Source organism: Neophocaena asiaeorientalis, unplaced genomic scaffold, assembly GCF_003031525.2.
Source record: "Neophocaena asiaeorientalis asiaeorientalis breed wild unplaced genomic scaffold, Neophocaena_asiaeorientalis_V1.1 scaffold65, whole genome shotgun sequence".
Lineage (NCBI taxonomy): Eukaryota > Metazoa > Chordata > Mammalia > Artiodactyla > Phocoenidae > Neophocaena > Neophocaena asiaeorientalis.
The window spans coordinates 16,774,505-16,798,050 of record NW_020173215.1 but is presented as its reverse complement, the minus strand read 5'-3'; the positions used below and the strand labels follow the sequence as shown (position 1 = coordinate 16,798,050).

Here is a 23,546-nt window from a genome sequence, read left to right as displayed (position 1 = left end):
AAAAATATATAAAACAAAACAAAACAACAACAACAAAAAAACCCCAAACAAAAGCACTGCAGCCAGGTCTGTAAACTCTGTATGGAAAACGTCCTCGGTAGTTCAGTTATGCAGATGTTATCATTCCGTGTTACACTTGCAGAAATCCAGAGAAACCCGTTTGGTTGATACTACTCCTCCATGTCTTTCTTTCAGTCCTACCAAACGTTGGCCTAGGTTTTCTCCCTACTGTTTTGATATGGGACCTGCATGTATTTTAATTTATGACTTACAGCAGGTTACTTCCTCACCTGATTTATCACTGAGACAAATTTGCACTGGAGGGCCGCCAGCATCTTGCTGGGAGACGTGATTTTCAGGGAAAAGAGCTTTGGATGATGAGACCGGGAACCCCCGTGCCCATCCCAACGCTGCCTTTGCTGGAGAGCGAGATTGTGAGCAAGTTTTTCCTCTTTGGTGAGCCTCAGTTTCCCCATCCTTAAAATGAGGAGGCCAGACTCACAGATTTCTGATCTTTTTAAAAAAGATTGTCTGGGGCTTCCCTGGTTGCACAGTGGTTGGGAGTCCGCCTGCAGATGCAGGGGACACGGGTTCGTGCCCCGGTCCGGGAAGATCCCACATGCCGTGGAGCGGCTGGGCCCGTGAGCCATGGCCGCTGAGCCTGCGCGTCCGGAGCCCGTGCTCCGCAACGGGAGAGGCCACAACGGTGAGAGGCCCGCGTACCGCAAAAAAAAAAAAAAAAAAAAAATTGTCTGAAAATATCTTTATTTCACCTTCATTTTAAAAAACCTCTTTTTTAATTGTGGTAAAATGCAGATAACATGAAATTTACTGTCTTAACCATTTTTAAGCCCAGTTCAGCAACATTAAGTGTCTTCAGTGTTGTGCAGCCGTCCCCACCATGGGCCTCTAGAACTTTCTCATCTTGTAAACTGCAGCTCTGTCCCCACGAAACACTAGCTCCCCATTCTTCCCTCCCCCGGCAGGTGTCTTCTACCTCAGAGACACACAGAGGTCTCCTGGCCTTAAACCGAATAGCAATCTCGGCCACGAAGAACCTTGGAGCCTAAATCATCTGGGCTATTGTGATATTTCAAGGTTCACGCCAGAGGGTTGTGATCTCTGCCTTGGCCCATGCGATTCTCTAACTCGGTTGTATCTTGAGCGTAATTTTAGTTCTTTCCATCGGAAGTTATTCAGTGGAAGGTATCATCTGTGTCTTCACAGGGCACATTATGTGTAATCAAAGCCAGGAAAGCTATCTTTAAGTTTTGCCCTGAAACAGAACAACATACAATCTGAGGGTTCCTGCTCAGACGCTGAGGCTCAGCGGGCATTGCTTTGGCTGGTCTCTTTTCTTGTTTGTGATTTCCTCTCCCAGTGTCCCTGCATGAAATTAGGTCCTACAGAATGATATATATATGTCTAGATATACAGGTAAGTGAACATGTCTGATATTCTTCTGTTTCCTTTTAACAAGAGCAGCCTTCTGTGCTTTGTAAAGGTGACCTTGGTTCAGACACTTTTTGCCTGGCAATGGTGCTTTGCCTATAGTAGACCCCCAGTGAATAGTCACTGAAGGAAGCTAACAGCTTAAATACATTCCGACCGTCTACCGTAGCTTTTATCCTTGCTGTGCTGTCTTGATTAGTTTGCACTTGAGAAGTTCTAGTAATGTTCCCTTGATCCCAGCCATGTCGTGACTCAGACAGATTTCTCTGCTGGCTACATGGAAGAAATCCCCAACTCCTGCAGTTTCTCCTAAATGTTAGACTGTCAACTGTACATGGACACGATCCAGATTCTGTGACCAAAGCCACAGGCAATGACTCTAAAACTCTGGTTTCTTCTATCAAGGTGTCAGGCCCTGGCACGTAATGAGCCAGTATGGTGTGATTTGGGGTGAATTTAGTAGAGCTGCTACGGGTACTGCAGCTGACATGAGCAAAGAACATTGAGTCCCTAGGGCTGATCTGTGTGGAAGTGACAGCTGTCCCCAACTAGCATTGAGCACGTGTACCATTTAATCGCAGGTTAACAGGTCTGTTGGTAGACATAGCATATCAGTAGTTCGATGGTATTCCTCCCACCTGCCTAAATACCAAAACACCTAGACTCCCATTTATGTAGGATAAGAGGGAACCATCTGGGTTTATGACATTTACGGCTTTAAATGCTGCGAATTAGCTTTGCTTCAGTGCCTGTCAACACCGCCCCCACCCCAGCGCGCCACGTTGACAGTGATGCCATTTAAACTCTGCAGCCTTTCTGTTGTACACTTCAGTGAGTTGAGAGTTCTGAGTTTTTAGGTTTTCCTTCATAATTCTATTATATGTGCTAAGTTTTGACTTTTGTTTATTGAATGGCATCAACATATTCTTGTGATTTCTTTCTCACGTTCCTACATCCTTTGGCTTTTTCTTCCAAGGACAGCCTCACTTTTCGCTTTTGCAAAAAAGCAGTGGACACTCAAGGAATTAAAAGTCTTCATCATGTCCTTTCTTTGTAGCCAGAGTCCAGCAAGTACTTTCCCAACAGGAGCAAATCCTAGTAAAATTGGAAGTAAATCTAACAACCTGGCTTTCTCACTTGTCACTTTGAGATGCAGGGAAGGACTGATTCGTGCTGCTGAGCTTTGCAGAAGGTCCCTTCTGGGCACTGAGTGTCCTCGTTGAGAGGATCTTCTTTTCTTAAAGCTTATTAGCTTGAGTGGGGTTCTGGTCAAAGATCAACTTCAGGCTCTTTAGAAACAGCTAAGAAAGGTCATCCACTGCTGCTTTCACTATGGGTTTGGTTGAACTGAAGTCAATGATACAGGTATTCCAACCTTGGACTCCATGTCTGATGGCAGCTGGGGAGGAGATGTGCCTTCAGACCAAGAGATTAAAGTGGTTTCTTGGTGCGTTATTTTACAAGGGGTTGCGTGTGGTGGGAGAGTGTCAGGAGCGGGTGGGAGTGACAGTCCTGTGTTTCTAATATGACCTGATTTGTTTAAAGGTACCGTCAGTGTCGGGTGCTGGTGAGGGCTCCCTTCCTGGCTTGCAGACGGCCACCCCTCACTGTGTCCTCATGTGGCCTTTCCCCACGAGTACACCAATCCTGTCGGATCAGGGCCCCACCCTTAAGACCTCATTTAACCTTCAGTGCTTCCTTAGGGACCCCATCTCCAAATACAGCCACACTATGGGGTTAGGGCTTCAGCATGTGAATTCTGGGGAGATGCAAACATTCAGTCCGTAGTGCTGATTACCCTGAAGTTTAGTGCGGCTTCTTTTTAAAACTATAATGTAGCACCTCCTGCCTCAGACATTGTTAACTGTCGTTTCTTTCTAGAGAGGAAATAAGTGTTCAAGCACAGTGACTGGCCTCACGGGACCTCACTGTGTCCGTGGGGTGGGGTGGGGGGAAGAAGACCTGCAGAGCCCAGATGAGGCAGACCCGGGTGAGGGTGGATGCATGCTGGCCTCGTTCCCTGGGCGCGGGGTGGCTGGCAGAGTGGAGCTAGAGAAGGGGACGGCTTCCCCGCCCCCCACTGAGAGCAGCTGATGTGGTAGAAAGGAGGGGGGAGGGCGTACGCTTTTAGAGGGTAGGTTTAGGAATGAGGCCCATAGTTTACAATCTCACATCCTTGAATCCTCTTCCTCTGAAGTTATCCTGTGTGATGTTCGTGCATGTTCTGTGTCCACAGGGAGAGGGGTGGGGAAGGAATTCTTGACTTTCATTACATTTTCCAAAAGGTCCGTGCCACCCTCTGAGTTACAGAGGGGTGAGGGGTCCTCCTGGAGAGGACCGAGCAGGGGCCGTTGCGGGTCTCGGGGGTTCAGGTGATGGTGTCTGGCCGTGATGCTGTGGGTCCCTCCAGGGCCCTCCCAGCCCATCCACACTGAGCGAGGCCCTTGGCCCCAGCACCAGGCACAGAACAGCCCTCAGGTGACAGCTCGCCTGCCCAGAAGTGCTCTGGCGGGAAGGGTCTTGTCCCTCAGTCCTGGACCATCCTTAGCACCCACTGTGGTTCTGCACCCGGTCCCCACCCCCGTGATTCTGTCGGAGGTCGTAGACAAAGCCCGCAGGAGCTGGAGAGAGCAGATTGCCGCCACGGGTCAGGTACAGGATAGCAGCCGGCCGCTGACGCTGTCAGCTGGGGTCCCCGGACTGTCGTCAGCTGGGCACGTAAGTCCTTGTGCACGGCTGTGGCTTCTCAGGCCCTGTCCCCGCCTGCTGTCGCTTACCAAAATGTGGGTTCAGAGTTGCCAGACTTTCCCGTTCTCCAAGGGGAGCCAGAAGTCATTCATCTTCATGCAGAACATTCATGAGTTTTGTGCATATGGTTTAGCACTGCAGGCCAAACAGAACACACGGGGCTGGAATGCAGGCTGCTGGTCTAACAGCTCTGGATGGGGCGGAATCCCACGTGAGTCTGACAGGTCAGTGAGGGGCTGGTGGAGGCTCGCTGAGTCCCCCTGCCCCCTCACCTGCCGGACCCCTCCCTGTGCAGGCCAGGTTGCAGCTGCCCAAGCCTGTCTTGTGTTTCTAGACGTGTCCGGCTCCTTCCAGCATCACAGGCTCTGTGTTAGCTGATGCTTTTCTTGCCCGGACGGCTCTTCCCTCAGGTTTCTGCACAGATGCTGCCTTGTACTGATACTTAGCTCCTCTGCTTCCTGACGGCCCGGTCACTGTACCACGTAACCCTAGTTTAGGTCTACAAAGGCCTTTCCATCATCCGACCTCCTTCAGGGGTGTGTGTGTGTGTGTGTGTGTGTGTGTGTGTGTGTGCGTGCGCGTGCGAGCACATGTGTACATGTGTGTGCGTGTGTTCTCAGCCTGCTGTGGAACACAAGCTTCCTGGGAGTGCCTGTTTTCTGCTTTGTCCTCTTGTATCTAGACGAGTAGCTGATGCACGGCAGGTGCTCAGTAAGTAGAAATTTGGGGAAAGAAAATCGGCCATGAGTCATGCTTTATTTTGATGTTTCTTTTCAGTTAAAGTCTATCGTTGAAACATGCTTTTTTGTCGTCACCTTTCTTCACAGTTAAGAGGAAAAAAAGTTCCAAATCAGAGGCCAAGGGAACTGTGTCTAAAGTCACTGGGAAAAAAATCACCAAGATCATCGGTTTGGGAAAGAAAAAGCCATCGACAGATGAACAGACCTCCTCAGCGGAGGAAGATGTGCCTACTTGTGGTAAGACGGGGGTGCGTGGGGTTGCCAGGTCTGCACCCTCTCCCCGAGCACGCGGAGACCCTCTCCGGGGACACCTCTGTATCATGTTCTTCTAAGTCTTACTGATTGGGCTCTTTGACGTTGGGCTTGTGATCAGTTAAATTGTGGAGAATGGATTACATTTCACTGCTTATTAGTGAAGGCCTTGCAGGCGTTTGAGATGATCTCTGAAGTTCTCTCAAAACAAAAAACAAATTCTCTCTTTGATCCCATGAGGTTCTTCCAAATCCCTTTTTCTTTTTTTAACTTTATCTTTTGTTGTATATTTATTTATTTATTTAGTTAGTTAGTTGCACCGGGTCTTAGTTGCGGCAGGCGGGCTCCTTAGTTGTGGCTCAAGGGCTCCTTAGTTGCGGCATGGGAACTCTTGGTCGCGGCATGCATGCGGGATCTAGTTCCCGGACCAGGGATCAAAGCCGGGCCCCCTGCCTTGGGAGCACGGAGTCTTCACCACCGGACCGCCACGGAAGCCCCCAAATTCCTTTTAAGCGTCTTTAAAGGGAAACGTACGCATGGGCGGTTGGCCAGCGGAGGCGGGTGTGTAACACGTGTAAGAGCGTTTACAGGGTCCCTGGCAGCCCCTTCCCTTGGCCTGACGTCACACGACTCACCTTTCTGGGGCTGCTCCACTTCTCAAGCTTCCTCCTCAAGTGCAGTCGGGCCGGCTGACCCCTCCCCTCGTGGGTCTTCGTCCAGTAAGTGTTCTCTGGGCAGCTGCTGGCAGTGGGGCTGCGTCAGCGGGGCAGGGGACGCGACGACCAGATGACTCCTGCGATCCCACTGCATCCAGTCTAGCCCCCGAAGGGCGGCCTGAGGCAGGGGGTCACAGAGACAAACGTGTGGTGACTGACTCTGATCACGAACACGGCGGGGATACGAGAGGGGCAGCGGGAGAGTCTGGCGGGGACGTGACTTACACGGAGGCGCCTCAGGGAACACCTCCCTGGAGAAGTTAGACCATACGTGCGCGGTGTTTCCTAGGCAACCACGTTTACGAGAACCGTGCGACCCCTTTAAGGAAAAACGCTTTAGAGGCTGAAAGATGGATATTTAGCCTTTAAGAAAAATAAGAATGGGCTGTACTTTCCCTTGCGGACCACAGGGCGCATCACACGTCAGTCCCGTAATGCCTTTTATGCGTGCCCGCTGTTTACCTCTCTCTCTCTCTTTGTTCCCTCTCTCGTTGAGCATCTCTTCTGTCCACGGTTCTGGGTTACTGAGGATGCCAAAAGACAGCAGCATTTAGATGCTGCCCGTTAGTGCCTAAGTTGGGCCACACATGCAAAAATGCATTTGTTCAGCCGATATCACGTCCCAGGGTGTGGCTTGTGCTGAAAGAGCGCCGTGAGCTCAGAGCTGTGTGGGTGGGCAGGAAGGGTCGGTTGTGGAGTGCAGCGCAGGTAGACTTGGGATGGGGGGCCTCCCGAGGGAAGGGCAGGGTGGACTCCCAGCTCCCCACAGGTGTGATCCTAGGAAGTCGTGATAGACTTTTGGTGACACGGTAACCCCCCTGGGGTGCTGTGCAGAAGTGCGTGTGGAGTGGAAGATGGCTGGGCGGGCCGCCTGTGGGTTGAACTGGGAGGGGAGATGGTGGCCGCAAATGGAGGCCAGCGGTCTGGGAGCCCCCGTGCTTGCAGAGGTCGTGAACTTGCCCCTGGTCCGACGGCAGTGGGGTCACAGAAGCACGCTGACTGATGCTCTTTCCACTGAGAACAACCGCCCTGCGGAAGCTGAGCCAGCTGGACAGAGCCCTGGCGGGAGGGCAGCTGCAGGGGGGCTGTGGATGCCGGGGGCCTGTGGCCCTCTGCCTTTCCTGGGGCGGCTCACAGCACTGGGTGATCTGCGGTTGTTTCCCGCTGTCATTAGCCCTGGAGAGGAGATAGGAGTCAGGGGTTAGAAATGGAAAGAGGGAATTAGCCAACAAAAAGGGAACTCCTTTTTTAGTTTTTTGGGGTTTTTTTTCTTAAAACTGCCCCAGATCAGCAAAGGAAATAGAGGTTCTTTCATGAAAAACAAGTAAACATTCATATGGAAGACAACTTAGCAACTGTGGTCCAGACCCCTCATTTTACAATGAGGACACCGAGAACTCGGGAAGGTCGTGGGACTTGCCCTGAGTCACACGGCCAGCCGGGGACAGGGCCAGGCCCGCCGGCCAACCCTGTCGCTGTCCTGAAGCACAGGTCTCCCCCGTCCCCCTTCCGTCCCCCAGGGCTCGCCACCCTCGTGACTCCTAATGAACAGCTGTGTGGGCACTTGGCCTAAAAGCACAGTGGAATTGCTCAGAGAGCAGGCCTGGTGGAGCTGCAGCCCCGCATCCTCACCTGAGGGTTTCTGCCAGGCTCTCCGTGGACGTCTTTCGCCTCCACGAAGAGAACATCCTCTGTGCACAAGGTTTTAAAATTGTCATCTAGTTCTTTGCTGGGCCGGGGGACAGGGGAGGAGCCTGTGGAGAAATCGAGGGGGAGAATGACTGTCTTCAGTTACGTTAGGACAGCTGCAAAGTCTCAGGCAGGAAAAGTAGCTGGATGAAGGCCCAAGACCCCCATCCTGCCCAGGGTGCCACGCGGACGGGGCACAGACGAGAGCGTCCCCAGGGCAACTGGGAGCTGAGTCCAAATCCCAGCTCTTCTGGGAGATGCAGCCCGGCCAGCTGGGGCTCTGGGTGTGCAGGAGAAATGCCGGCAGGTAGGAGAGGGCTCTCTGCAGGTTTCCCGCAGGCGGGGTGGGAAGAGGCGCCCACACCAGCCCCCCACTCCGCCTGTCCCGCCTGGCTCTCACCCCTCTCTCGGGCCCTCAGCCAGCGGGTGCTGCCCTCAGCAGCAGCCGGGTCCACTCCACAAACAGCCACTTTCACAGGATGACCTGAGACTTGCACACAAACCCCTGAGCAAAGATGGGTCCTTTATTTTCCCATCTCCAGTGCTCAGGAGTTCCGGAAGTATCGTCACCGTATAAGGGCATCAGGAGATGCCTTTCACGTTTTTCTGTCTTCCCCAGCCCGTTTCCGTCTGTTGTTTGGACTCGTCCGCAAGCCTCGCGACTGTCCACCTTCTTCTCCTCTGGATCCCTGCAGGCTACCCCGTGGGAGTTTGGAAACCTTGGATTAATCGTATCCTCCTGTGCTCAGTCAGTTCAGGGCCTCTAACAATTTCGTCTCACTGAATTTTCCAATTTCTTGTTCCTCTCATTACTGGATTAAGATGGAGGTCGAATTCACCCACCAGTTGTGTTCCCAGCACCGAGCACACAGCCTGGTGGATAATAGCAGCTCAGTAAACACTTGTTAATTGAATGAATTAACTTAAGCAAGTCACACACACTTCTCTGAGCCTCAGGTTCCCCACCTATGAAATAGGCTTATACTTAAACTACTTTCTTTTCCTTAGAATTGAGGATAAAATCATGAAACATTTAGCTCATTGCCTACTTCATAATTTATGCTCCGTAAATGGTCGCTATTATCATTCATTTGTTCACCTGAAAAAAACCTAAGCGTACCAGACATAGTCAAGCGGCCATGAGGGCAATGCCGATGAGTGGCGCTGAAAATACCGATAATAGAAATACAGAAGCTGAGTGAAAGGCGTGGTCCCCAGTTGTTAGGATGGAGGGCTTCCCGAGGCAGGGTAACCTGGGCTAGTTGGAAGGACCTTCTGGTTATCTCTGGGGCCCCTTCTGGCTCTAATGGTCAGTGACTTTGTGACGTTTTCAGCAGTAGGATTTTTGGTGGATGTGCAGGAAAGTTATATGCCTCTCACTTTCTGTCGTAATCCACCCGACAAAAGGTCAGGTGACATTTAATCGAGGGGGAGGACACGTTCTTGATGTCAAGGGTGTCTCGGGTTCTTTGGGTGCCCGCTGGAGGGCGCGTGCCTCTGGTGGAAGGGAGGGTTTCGGCGTCGCAGGGCGGGGGTCAGCTCTCTGAGCAGCCCCTTTCCTCTCAGCCGGTCACAGTCTGAGGCTGGCTAAGATGAGATGGGCAATTCAGTGAAAGTCCTCACAAAAGTGTGACCAGAGCACAGGAGACGCTGCCCTTCCCGTCCTAGAGAAGAAGTCAGTGGACGCGGGCCCCCCTTCGGCCAGGCGGCCCTGTCTGCTCGTCCGCAGCTGCTGGACCAGAGGCGCCAGGTCCCCACGCAGCTGACCGCGGGAGCGTTCACATCTGTCCCCTCCTCCTGTGGTTGTGTGTGTTTGGTCAGCCTCAGGCCGTCCTCATGAAACCTCATACGCACTTGTCACCAAGCTTTTGCAAGAGGCCTTAGAGTTCTTGCTTTAGAATTCGGAGCAAAGATAACCTCAGAACATCAAACCGAAATTCCCAGATGGTTACGATACCGTAACATCTCACCGTAACATGATAGGTGGGAACAGACAAACAAAAAATCAAATGATATTGGAATCGCCTTATTAGCAGGGCGCTGACCTGACCCAGGCGAGCCTGCGAAGGGGCCCGGCTGCTCTTTGGTGCCACCTGGTGGTGGGTGTCTGCTCAGGCTGATCGTCTCGGGGCTGACGGGGTCCTGTGCCGGCAGGGATCCCATCACAGCCTAGCCATCACAGCCTAGCCGTCGTGGCGGGGAGAAAGAATATTAGGGGATATGGGACCTGCCCTCTGACTCCCGGGTACTTCGGTGAGCTGCCTGCCATGTCCCTGCGTGGTCTCTCCCTCATCCGGGGTCCCTACCCAGAAAGTAGGAACTTCGGCCACCTCTTTGGAGAAGGCGGTGAGCCTGCGGGGGGAGGCCAAATGCCAGATGTGGGCTTGTTTCCGTGGCGTTTGCTCTTTACAGAAACAGGCCTGTTACCCACTGTGATTCTCGTTTTGCTTTTCCCTTTTGGGCAACTGTAACTCATTATGAGGAAGGCGTTAAAATATGGTAATTTCCTTTGAAGTCATGCTCTAACTAAAGTGTGGATCTGTCCAATGTAATCATTCCTTTTGTGACTCACATGTCAAGAAACCCATGGCATTTGGTGACTTGGTCAGGGAAGAAAACCTGATGAGCACCTTCCCCTCTTCAGGAGATGTGTCATTCGCGTGGCTGGCCAAGCCGTACTCAGAAGCTGCGGCCCCCCTGCGCTGGGGACAGATGCACCCACATGGTGAATTCTAAGAGCCAGAAGTCCTGTGGAAGTTTAGAGGAATCCCCTCACTGTTACTGAGGAGGCAGGTGTGCTTAAATTCCTCAATACACATCTTGGCATCTCCTTCCCCACTGTGACCCCCGCCATCTTCTGCAACAAGGACAGGCCCCTACAGTAGCTTCTGAGGTTTTCTGTGACCAGGTCGCTAGACGTCTCAAGTCTTAGTTCACCACGCTCCCCGCTTCTCCAGGCCTGAAGGGATCCTCCCACCCCTTAAGGCCCAGCTGAGGACCCGCCCCGGAGCACACGTAAGCCTCCACTCTGCCAGCCCCAGTGGTCACGTCCATCAGTGCCCTGGGCCTTAGTGCTTCCTTCTACAAACTGTTCACTCGCCTGTCGACCTTGTGTGCCCAAGAAGACTAAGTTCGTGGAAAGCCGTCCACGCTTCCATTTGTTTCTTCTTAATTGTACGCCATCATACTGTCCATAGACCACGTGTGTCCATTCGTGCTCAGAACGTATTTACGATGGATCTGGTTGCCAGCTACTTCCAAAAAATCCAAAGATGTGGGCCTTCAGCGTGATTAATGACTTATAGACGGAGATATTAAATAGTTCTAATAGCTGTTACTCAGATGTTCAGATATTACATTTGACTATATGTTTTAAGTAGAGCTTAAAAAAAAAGAATAAGTGGATCAGAAGAACTATGTCATTTCCAAATAGTATTTCCCAGAATGAAAACAGCAGTTCTTTCTCTTCCATCTTTAACTGTCCAAAGGGCTTCAGGTCGGTCTTCGCTGCATAGCCGTGAACAAGAAGGAAGGAGATCAGGGTGTGAGCCTCCTTTTTTTTCTGAACTCTGCTTCTCCAGCCTGTCTTCGCCTCCCTCCAGTCCCTCCTAATTGTGCAAAGCGCAAGGAGCTTCAGGTCCCAGGCACTTGAGCTCATGGGCTCACTTCTCCATTTTCTCTGTAATTTTACAAATATGGCAACTTGTGTCCCAAACGGAAGTTTTAGTCCCAGGTACCCTTTAGGATATATTGGTAGAACTGATTTACATTCAACTGAACGTACATTTTTTTTTTTTGGTTTGTTTTTGTTTTTTGCGGTACACGGGCCTCTCACTGTTGCGGCCTCTCCCGTTGCGGAGCACAGGCTCCGGACGCGCAGGCTCAGCGGCCACGGCTCACGGGCCCAGCCGCTCCGCGGCATGTGGGATCTTCCCGGACCGGGGCACGAACCTGCATCCCCTGCATCGGCAGGCGGACTCCCAAACACTGTGCCACCAGGGAAGCCCTGAACGTACATTTAAGTATTATAAGCATTTTCCTAGTGAATTCATTGAGCTATTATGTATAGTAATGTCTATGCATAAAATAGCATCATTCTGGAACCTCTAACACCCCTGTTTGGGGTTTTGTTTTCATTTAGTTTTAGCCTTTATAGCATTTATCCATTGCTAATAAAGGAGCAAAAGGCGTTGTCCAGATCCCTTTTGGAAAAAGACATTTAGAAAAATCAAGATCAGAGAGGATTTTATTTATTTATTTATTGAGCTGTGCGTGTGCGTGTGTGCACACGTGTGTGTGTGTGTGTATGTGTGAATCGAAAGAGCAGCCGAATGACTTAAGGAATCCTTGTTTCACTTCTTCCTTGTTGACCTGGACTCTATATGCTGTTCCACTCACTTCCTCCGTCTTCCTAGCGTTATGGACTGCTCAGAAGTCACCCCGTGAAGTCTGTTTGTCCTGCCTTGTTATTTCCAGAAAAATGCACTGTATGTTTGTGACAGGTGAAAATGATCAGTTTCTTGTATTTGAGGTGATTTCCTTTTTTTAAAAATGAGGGCAGGGCTTCCGTGTTGGCACGGTGGTTGAGAGTCCGCCTGCCGACGCGGGGGACGCGGGTTCGTGCCCCGGTCCGGGAGGATCCCACATGCTGCGGAGCGGCTGGGCCCGGAGCCATGGCCGCTGAGCCTGCGCGTCCAGAGCCTGTGCCCCACAACGGGAGAGGCCACAGCAGTGAGAGGCCCGCGTACCGCAAAAAAAAAAAAAAGAAAATGAGGACAGCTCTTCTTGTAATTCCATCACATTCCATCCGTAATGCGCTGAGATGTAGTGCAGCCTCAGAGACATGGATGACAAAACTCCACATGCGTCAGACTCAGGCCTTTAGACTTCAGCAGTCAGACAGCATCCTCCCGTCGGAGGGCACTGAGGAAGGGCATCTCTGGCCTCTGGGCAGGAATCGCATCCTGAGGACTTGCCGTCATTTGCTGGAATACTTCCGGGGGTGGGGAGCTTGTCACCTCCCAGGGCTGCCTGTTTTGTGGGAAGCTTTCATTTTCAGGTAGTCTTATTCCTCATGTTAAGCCAAAATCTGCTGTCTTGTCACTTTTGCCCTGGTGGCGTCATTTGCAGCTACTCGGAATGAACCCGAACCCTTTCCGGGGTGAGGTCCCTTCAGCTATTTGAGGACGGCAGTGTGTCCTCATAGCCTCTCTCCTGCCAGCCACTGATGGCGCAGTGACCTCTCATACGCCGGGCAAGCTCCGGGTTCCCTCCATGGTCCTCAGCACGCACCACACAGTGCATTCGGGCTCCTGTCTCAGCCCCCAGAGCTGATGGAGGTCAGTCATCTTGCAGTGGTGGCTCTTGTGGCTCCCAGGAGCCTGCACTTGCAGACGTGCTATGTGCAGGGTTCGTTCCGTCTTCGTGGCCTCCTGGGGCGCATCCTTCCTGGGGAGGCTGACGGGCCTGCTCTCGTTGCAGGCTACCTGAACGTGCTCTCCAACAGCCGCTGGCGGGAGCGCTGGTGCCGCGTCAAGGAAAATAAGCTCATCCTCCACAAGGACAGGGCCGACCTGAAGACCCACATCGTCTCCATCCCGCTCCGTGGCTGCGAGGTCATCCCAGGGCTGGACTCCAAACACCCCCTGACATTCCGGCTGCTTCGCAACGGCCAGGAGGTGGCCGTGTTGGAGGTGGGAGCCACAGGGCATTTGCTCGCGGTGGTTTGCCTTCTAGGGTCCGGCCTGGACACCCCGTCAGGTCCTCACAGCCAGCTGATGGCAGCTTTGGTTCTGTCCTGTCCCACGTGTCCTGCTTTTCTTCTCCGAGGGGCCCCAGCTGTGTGGACGGCACAACCAGTTCTCTGCACAATGTCCACGGTAGACTGCCTGCCAGGTCACCTCCTTGTCTGATATCCTCTCTGTTCGTGTTTGCGTGGAAGTTCAGTACACAGTTCCAGGCAGTAGATTGCTTTCTAAAAGTGGCCACAAAACGACTTGTTTTAAAATTTCCAGTAAAACTTCTCCCCTAACCGTGGTCTGCCTCTGAATTGGTGGCATTTCCTTCAAGCTGTCCTTTGGAATGTTCTGGGCTTCTTCACCGATGGAGCAGGTGTTTTTTGACTACCAGTTGCCTATCGACAGTGGCCAGAGAGCCAGATTACAAAAGAAGAAAAAGAACACCTTTGGTTTTTAAGAACCCTTGGCTTTGCATGCGTTTTATTGTTTGGTTGCTTTTTCAGACCTCCTTATTCACGAAAGCAAAAAAAGGCAATTCAAACAAATTTCTTAGCTACACACTTAAAACTTTCACTTTTGAAATTAAAAATTTTTATTTATCGTCTGTTATTAATTTATTTCTACCCAGTATTAATTCAGACCTTTTTTCCTTTGTCTTTTTTTTTTCACTTAGCATTATCATGATTAAGATACAAAGACACACACGCATACATATGTATATCCACGCATACACAAATATCAGAGTGTAGAATTTCTGGAGTACGTGTAAGTATATTTATGCTATACAGTTGGTAGAAATGAGGATATTTTGGGTTTGGTGGCATGGCTGATGTGTGTTTTGAATTAATCAGATGCAGGGCCTAATCTAAATGCAGTGTCACTGACCAGTGAAGGAAAGGGCGTGGGCTTGTGACCAAGATCAAAGGGGCCCCGTTAGCCAACCTAGAAGGTCTTGGTAGGAGATAGGAGTTAGTTTCAGAGACTGCTTTCTTTTGGTGGGGACAAAAAGAGATTAACAACATAGTTCTTTCTCACACAGGGCTCCTTGCCCGATGGTTTGGATGGTTTGAGATAACAGGTCGAAGGGCCAAGCCTGCCCTTGTGGCTGACTTCCCAGACGGGAGGCCAGGCCTGGCTGGGATCAGGATATCTGGGCCCCAGTCCTAGTTCTGTTGCAGACTTTGATCACAACCCAGTCTGTTTTTCTCTCTCGGCTTCTTTATTTGTCTGTAAAACAGAGCATTGGGCTAGAGTCGGTGTGCTTTGTAATCATTTATGAGGGCTGAAAGCTGTAGGGTGGATGAGGGTGGAAAAAAGCCAAAAACGTAAATGAGGAAACTGTACACTTGATGCAAACAACTGAGGTGTCACGTGAGAGCTCTGGCAGCAGATCTGAGAGAGGCTGCGAGGACAGGAAGGCACACGCTGTGGGTTGGCACACGCTGGATTCGGGGGTGAAAAGTGAGACGTTGGCCTGGACACCGGGTGGTGACAGGAGCCCCCGTGGGGAGGGCAGGGGCAGGGGCAGGGGAGGAGCTGGGTGAGAAGGGCCCTGTCCTGTCTTTGCTCCCATCCCTGTAGGTGCAGCCTCATGTCCCCAAAAAATGGGGGGTGTGTTTCATTGCCTTTTCCCTATTCCAGTTATTGAATCAAACACAGATACACACACACACACACACACACACACGTAACCACACTCAGTATTCCAACATAAGCAAAGAGTTTGCCTGAATCAGTTAGGAAATGCAGTGATCTGACCAGTAAAGTTGTATTCTGTACTTTTTCTAAGACCATTTTATCTTAACTTTTGAGATAATTTCAGAATTACAGAAAAGTTGTGAAACTAGTACAAATAATTCCATATACCCTTCACCCATATTCCCCAAATACTAACATTTTACCATGTTTGATATCTCTTGCATGGTCTCTTCCCCTCTCTCTCCCTCTCTCTCTTTCTCTCTCTCTCTATCTCTGTGTAAATTTTTTCAGAACCTTTTACAGACGTGTTGCCCCTTTATCCCTAAACACTTCAGTGTGAAGTTGCTCAAAATGAGGGTATTTCTTTACTAAAACCACTGTATAATTATCAAAATCAGGAAATTCACACTCATGCAATACAATTATCTGACTTACAGATTTTAATCAGATTTTCCCAGTTATCCCAATGATGTCCCTTGTCAGCGGAAGAAAACCCCAGGTGGTGTGTTGCATTCAGCTGCAGTCTCTTTGGCTTTCTCTGTCTGGTTTCACGACATTGATACTTTGGACGGGTACAGACCATTATTGTGTAGACGGTCCCTCAGTTTGGGCATATCTGCCATTTCCTTGAAATTCGAATCTGGGGTAGGCATGCTTGGCAGGGGCACGTGGAAGCAGTGGTGTGTTTGACACTGCATCACTTAAGCAGGTACGCCCATCAGTTTGTCCCACAACTGGTGATGTTAACTTTGATCTCTCAGGTGGGATGTCTGCATGGCTTCCCCACTGCAAAGTTACTGTGTTTCCCGTTTGTCTTTAATAAGCTTCATGTGGGGAGATTCTTTGAGACTCTTTCAATATCCTCTCACTCACAATTTCACCCACTAATTTTTAGCATCCGTGAATGACTCTTGCCTGATACAGTTATTAAAATGACAGCTGCTAAATGGGGACTTTCTAATTCCATTATTCCTTCTACACTTATTAGTTAGTATCTACTATAAGGAAGATTTCCCTTTCTCTCAATTAATTATTCATTCATTTATATATATATGTATATCAGCAGGGGTTCGTAGATTATTGTTTTAATCAGTGATTATTATCCTTTATTGTCATGATTTATCCTGGTCAAATGAACAGAGTTGGTCAGCAGAAAGCCCTTCGAGCCACGTGGCCTTTGCTATGTCCCTGTAATAAAGACACCACAGTCCGCGGTACCCTTCTTTCTTTGAGCTCTTTCCTTATGTTATGATGCAACAAGATGTTCCGGGCTCATCTTGTATTCTTCTCTGCCCCAGGCCTCTTGGAATCAGCCGTGTTCCGAAGAGCTCTTAGTGGACAGCTCCTAGTGGGTAATGGTGTTTAGAAACCAGGATCTGGGTAGAAGGTGTGCTCAGAGTTACTGGGGTGTCATTGCGCCTGGCCTTTTCAGTAGTCATAGGAAATTGTGTGTATGTGTATGTTTGTACATACGTATATTCAGGCATGTTTCTGTGTTATACATATTACACACATGTATGTGCATATATACATGTGTATACCTGCATGTATACCTGTTTATATACTAAAAGCCACAAGATTGTAACTAATACTTCTAATTTTAGTCCAACACCACAGAGTTATTATTTTTTAAAAGCCTACGAGGAAATTTCTTAAACAATGAAGAAAATAGTTAACAGTGTAATAGTATCAATAACATCTTAGATATTATGTTAACATACTTTTAAAAATGCTTAAATGAAATAGTTATAGATACATGGATATAGATTCAGTCGTAGATACATTCTTGACTTAGATTTCGTTTGGGGGAGGACAAAAGACCAGTGAAGAGAGCATATTTGTGATTTTTTTATTATCCAAGCACTCAAATCAATTCATTTCAATTTAGCAAACATTGATTACATTCTTACTCCCCGTAAGGCATGTAATTGGAATCCATTCACTTTGTCCATGGCCGCATATGATACTGTTGCTTGTACAGTATCAGTAGCCAATTCTATCAGCACACAAAAAACAACTCCTTCCTTGTCAATGGCTCTTCCTCCCGAGAGCCTGCCATGGGGTATATATGATTACTTGTATTCTGATCAGTGTTCAACTCATCAAGGTTATAATGATGAAACCCAGTTTTCTTTAAGTCTTAAAGCTAAACTTACAGATCTTTCTTTATATAAAAAATTTGTAATTTTTGCAAAAAGCTAAATATTTATTTTTTCTTTGACATTCAGTTAACTCACACATTTGATAGCTCAGTTTCCCCTAAACTTTAAATATGACTTATACAGTTGATTAGCCAATAGTATTTAGACATTTGAAATACCATTATGAATGTAATGTAATTGATTTTCTAAATCACATAAGAAGGACGGCTTAAAATTTTAATGAAGCCAATCTTAAAGATATGTTTCAGACTTGCAAATTAGGCAGATGACATCCGGGGAGCATTTCAAACATCTTAAAGAATGACATGCACAAAGCAGCGCAATGATTATAAACATTACCCCTATATCACAGCTAATACGAAAGTGAAAGTCGGTTAATATTCTGTACCATCTAATCAGGGAAATAAAATTGCCCTTCCAGGCCCATTCAGGAGACCACAGCAAGGGCTACTGGTCACCAGAGTCGGTGACCTACAGGGGCCGTGGCCTGGTGTGGTTTCCAGGTTAAGCGGCTGTGGTTAGAGGGGCCTTTCTGCTTTCCAGATTTTGTTGCCAAATTAAGGAGCCTTTCTAAACGGCTTCTTTTAGCCGAGATTTAAATGATTCCATTAATTTCCATGTCTTCCACCCTAGTGCCTTTCCCCAAAATAATTGGGAGGCATCTTAGGACCTCGGGTTTTTATTTCCTTGGGAATAACCATTATGCAGCTTCCGCGTTAAGGCTTGGAGTGGACGCAGTGTTAATCCCGTGGCTCAGGTAGTGGCTGCCTCCTTGTCTACATCCTCAGGTGCTTCGTGTTCCACCGCCTTTCCTGTTATGTTGTCTCTTTTTTGACATTTTAATGAAAATGTTAAAACTCTTTACTGTTACTTAAGTAAAATGCACTTTTCCCCCCTTCACTTCAACAGGCATCTTCTTCTGAAGACATGGGCAGGTGGATTGGGATTTTGCTGGCTGAGACGGGGTCCTCCACAGACCCTGGGGCCCTGCACTATGATTACATAGACGTGGAGATGTCGGCCAATGTCATTCAGACGGCCAAGCAAACCTTCTGGTAAGATCCACCGCCGTGCGAAGCGGCACTGAAATTAAACAACTTTATTTTTTCCCTAATTTTCTTTTCCTTTTATGTAAGTGTATAGCCTTCAAGGGGGGGGGGGGGAAACAGCTGAAGACTCTCCTTTTTGTATAATATTAACCCAAAGTTTGCTGAAATGTTTGTCATTTCAACCATCTGTGTTTTCTGTTAGAACAGGGGTTGGGAAACTTTTTCTGCAAAAGGCAAGATAGTAATATTTTTGGCTTTGTGGACCAAATGTTCCCTGTTAAAACTACTCAGCTCCGCCACTGCAGTCACACACGTAAATGAATGGACATGTGCCAATAAAACTTTATTTGCAAACACAGGCAGTGGGCCAGATTTGACCCATGGGCTGTAGTTTGCTGACCCCTGTATTAGGGGAACAGTTCTATAAAGCATAAATAATTCGACATATTGCTGTAGTGACGACTGAGTTTTCAGAGCCATCAATCATATACTTTTAAAACTTAAATGTGATTGTTTTTAAAGTGCTGTTATGTACAAAAACGTCCTTTCAAACTATGAATATTTCCTTAACATAATGACGGCAAAGAAAATTATAGCAGCAGTCCTCAAAGTATGGTCCACAGACCCCTGGGGGTATTCAAGACCCTTTCAGTCAGTCCCAGAGGTCAAAACTATTCTCATAATAATGCTAAGAAATTATTTTTCTTCTTCGCTGTAGTGACATTTGCATCGATGGTGCAAAAGCAACAGCAGGGCGGTGGTGGGGGATAGATTGGCAGGTGCCTTAGGACCATCAGTGGTCACTCCACACTGTGCCGTGACCATTGCCACTCGCTTGTAGTAAAAGGATATGCTGTGTTCACTTAAGATGTCCGTGATGGGGACTTCCCTGGCGGTCCAGTGGTTAAGACTCCATGCTTTCACTGCAGGGGGTACGGGTTTGATCCCTGGCCAGGAAACTAAGATCCTGCAAGCCATGCAGCGCAGCCAGAGGGAAAAAAAAAAAAAAAAAAAAGATGTCTGTGATGAAGCAGTACAATGATTACTTTTTCTGTGAAGGGCCAGATAGTAGATATTTTTATGAAATCTCTCGAGTACGTGTCTTTTTAACATTTACGTAGTGGGCAGGACACACAAAGCACTTACATTGACTGAACTGTCATGTTGTCTTGAGGAGACGCTCTCGTAAGACCGAGTTGCTAACTCAACTAGCCGCTCCCTAACCACACCACCATTTTTTCACTTTTACTTGAAAGAACAATTAACGGGTGAACTATGGTTATTCAGACGTTAAGTATTTGCAGACACTTTTTCAGAAATGAACCGAGTGAGCCTCTCCCCTCGAGGAAAACGGTTGGCAGTGTTTGTCGCCTGCAATGGGGTTGAGCTTGCACTCAGAAATGAGAATCTGGGGAGATTTGTATCTGCCACTGTGAGCTGACAGCTTCCCCGTACTCAGACTTTTCTGATAAGATTGGTGGTGATGTTGAGTGTGGTATTTTTGATACAGTATAGTGAAGATTCTACATGGCAATGAATCATTAAGAAATTACTACTTGTCGAGTTTTGGTGTAGCATCAAAGAATATCTACCATGACCTGGAAAAGCTATGAAAATACACCTCACTTTTACCACTAGATATCTGCGGGAGGCTAGATTTTCTTCGTATGCTTCAACCAAAGCAACTTGTTGCAACCAGTTGAATGTTGAAGCACGTGTGAGAATCCAGCTGTCTTCTCTTAAGCCAAACATTGAATAGATTTACAAACATGTATAACTACCACTTTTCTCACTCATTTTCTTTTATTTTGGAAAATATAGTTAATTTTTATAGAAATATGTTTAAATGTGGTGGATTTATTCCCATTATTTTTAAATGAATAAAAATGAATACATTTCTGAGTTTCAATTTCAAGTACAGTGAACACTGATAGCAAACACCCACATAAACCAAAGCTCTTTGGGAGTCTTCAGTAACTTCGAAGGATGTAAAGACTAAAAACACTTGAGGATTGCTGATGTGTAGGAATGGATCTGTGAAATTAAGAAGTGGCTGGTTCCTATTTCATGCTGTCCACTGTCTAAAGCAGGGGTTGGTCATACTTTTCTGTGAAGGGCAAGATGGTGAACATTTTCAGCTTTGCAGACCCCATGTTCTCCACCGTGACGACCCCTCTCTGTCGCCACGTTCAGCTCCGCATGGCCAGGCAAAAGCAGCAGGACGGTCCTGAAACCAGCAGACGTGGCCATGCTCGGCAGGAGTTTGCTGATCCTTGGTATAAAGCCGTGCCCGGGGGATTACGAGGGGACGCACTGGGCTGGAGGAAGGAAATCGGGTTCTGGTCCTGCTGCAGTAGTTACTAAATGGAAAGTCTGGGCAAGTCATTCCTAAGCTGTTAGTGTTCCAGCTTCCTTGCGTGAAAACAGAGTTTAGGCGACATGATGTCTGAAACTTCTAGCTGCCATAGCTCTGATCCCTTGATTCCCCCTTCTGTTTCCTTCGTCTTTAGAGAGTCTGGATTGGGGCTGAGGAGAGGCAGATTGAAACAGAGCAGGTGATGGAGTTACACAATCAGCAGGTGATGATAAACGTTCTATCAACTTCCTACCCTTTGAGTAGGAAGAAGATAAACTCAAATGTTTACGCTATCATTTGCCTATTTAATAAGAACAGCGCCATCTAGTTTTTCCACCCAAGTGGTGTTTATGGGAGATTGGAGCGTTCTTCCTTTGTATCTTGAATGAATGTTTATCTAATGATTGCCTGGGACATCCTGGGGTTGAGTAAAACGAAGATAACGTTTGCCCATCTTAGGAATCAAGCCACCATGTTACACCCAATTGAGGTAAATAGCCTTGAGAAAATGAATTAATCTTGTACGACTTTACTGAGAAACCTCCAGTAATGCTGGAGGACTTCTGAAGCACAAACTGCTTATTCTCGCTACTGTTCTTTTGTGTGAAAACCAGGGTGACACAGTCAAGTGCTGACTGTTCATCCTCGTTATTTTTTCCATAATAACATTCTATCTAATCAGCAAGGTGTAGGTAAATCGCAGTGAAACTCCCAATCGTGCAGTAAGTAAAGCACATTTAAAGTAGCTTTTTAAGAAATGTAATATCCTTAAGTCCAGTTTTGCAAAATCTACCCATCTAGAGTGACATAAGAGAAAGGAGCTTATGGTTGTTAACCGTACTATTTTGGACCTTATTAGTTTCCAAAAAGCCTCTCCTAAGTCCACGTGTAACTTCAGCGATAATGAGCAAACTGATGACCACGTCTAAGAGAAACCCTGACTAAAAATATTTCCCCTAGAGCACAAATGAGTGTGGAATATTCATCTAAACCAAACGTGGGAAGGTCACATTTTCGAGAAAGGAGTGTAGATTGCAATTCTGAAAACGGATTTATTAAAAGTATGCATGTAATGAGTTTGTGGCTGCAGGAGTCTTTGCTACCCCATTAAAACCTTTATAGGAAAAACCTTTATAGGAGATGTCACTTAGCAATAAAGTTTATTTTTATTTATTAGTTTTCTGCCAAACCTTCTGTAAAAATTGAGAGAAGAGATTTAACAAGGAAACAGCGTTCAAACTATAAAATATGGTAGCTTGCCAATGTGATAAATAATCTGAGGTTGAATTAATTTTTGCCTTTATGTAAATTGTCAGCCAGTTAATGAATCTTCTCAGGGTTATTAGGGGAAATTTGTGTACATTGGATTATGTCTGAGGGAGAAAGGTCAATGGTGTATTTTGGGAAGAGGACAGTAAAAGAAATAATAGTCATGTAAAAAGTGGTCTGTTTAAGAGTGTTAATAATGGTAAGCATTTGAAACATGCTTTCCTGCGGCCTGTTTTTAAATGAGATGTATATAGATGATATGATACAGGGCAAATATTCTGAAAGTTTCTTCTGGAACTCTTTTCAAGTCGTGCTGGGTTGGAACCCCATAAGAAAGCTGTGACAACATTGATGGTGATAAAAGCGGTAGATCAGTGTGGACACAGAGAGGGGAGCAGGCAGACTGACAGGAAACCTTCACCTTGAGTCACCCTCTCATCTGGATCCCTGGGAGGTTTTATTCTAAAGTCTATTTCCTGAAAACGTGACTGAACCTTGAAGGTATTAACGCTAAGTGAAATAAGCCAGACACAAGAGGGCACATACTGGGTGATCCACTTAGGTGAGGTACCAGAGTAGGCAAATCCACAGAGGCGGGAAGTGGGGTGCTGGGTGCGAGTGCCGGTGGCGGGGGAGACAGCGCTTCAGCTCTTGGGGAAGATGACAGGCTTGGGAGGTGGGTGGTGGTGACGGCTGTACAACGTGTGAATGTACTTAGTGCCCCAGACCTGTACACTTAAAAGCGGTTAAGACGGTAGGGACCTCCTTGGTGGCCCAGTGGTTAAGACTTCGCACTCCCAATGCGGGGCGCTGGGGTTTGATCCCTGGTCGGGGAACTAGATCCCACGTGCCGCAGCTAAGACCCGGGGCAGCCAAAAGAATAAATAAATAAATAAAATATTTAAAGAAACGTTAAGAGGGTGACATTTCTGTTATGTATATTTTACCTATACTTTTTTTTTTTCTGTCTTACGTTTTTGGTTTAACAAGTGGCATATGGTCTCTTATCTCATTTCCACTTTCCTATTTGGCTAACAATCCTGTTTTAGGAAGAGTGCCAGGCCAGAAGCTGAGGGGCCTCTTACTCGGTCTTGGATCCACTCGCTGTTTCAGGCCCAGAGACTTGGTCTGGGGGCCCAGATCCCTCTCTGTGAGATGAGGGGCAACCTAGCTGGTGACCGAGGTCTCTTCCAGCTGGGACAGGACATCCTGTGTGTCTGTGACCTCCCCTTACGTTCCGTGGGTCAGAAGCATCCTGCTGGTGTCTGTTCCAAGTGAGTGAGCATCTGTCCTGCCCCTTCATGGTCCACGCTCATTCCTGGCATCTGTGTCCCAGTGTGGGTGCCAGGCTGGGCGCCAGAAACCAGAGACACAGACCAGGCAGGAGACAGTCCCTGGGCAGGGGGTCCGTCTGCCAGGACGTGGAACAGATCCAGGTATCAGTGCTCACGGGCAGTGGAGCGTCCTGGGACCACAGGCATGGGGAGGGCGTGGTCATCCCATGTCCTGCCTCTCACATGACCAAACCCTCACCCCCAAAATACCCTCAAACGGGATGTTTAAACCAGCAAACTACAAATATGTATCTAAAAACAAGGAGAATCTTTCGTTCTTTCTTTACTGTACATTTTCTTTTCCTAAATATATGTTGATATATATATATATATATATATATAT

The 23,546-nt window shown here is 47.9% G+C and overlaps 1 protein-coding gene across 1 annotated transcript in view; it reads left to right on the top strand.

The window, feature by feature from the left end:
- Nucleotides 1-23,546, top strand: part of AFAP1 (actin filament associated protein 1) — a 101,329-nt gene that overhangs the window by 45,684 nt on the left and 32,099 nt on the right. Inside the window, exons 8-10 of the mRNA XM_024745213.1 lie at nt 5,028-5,177; nt 13,079-13,290; nt 18,105-18,250. Coding sequence (XP_024600981.1) covers nt 5,028-5,177; nt 13,079-13,290; nt 18,105-18,250 — 508 coding nt within the window. The remainder of the gene's footprint in view (nt 1-5,027; nt 5,178-13,078; nt 13,291-18,104; nt 18,251-23,546) is intronic.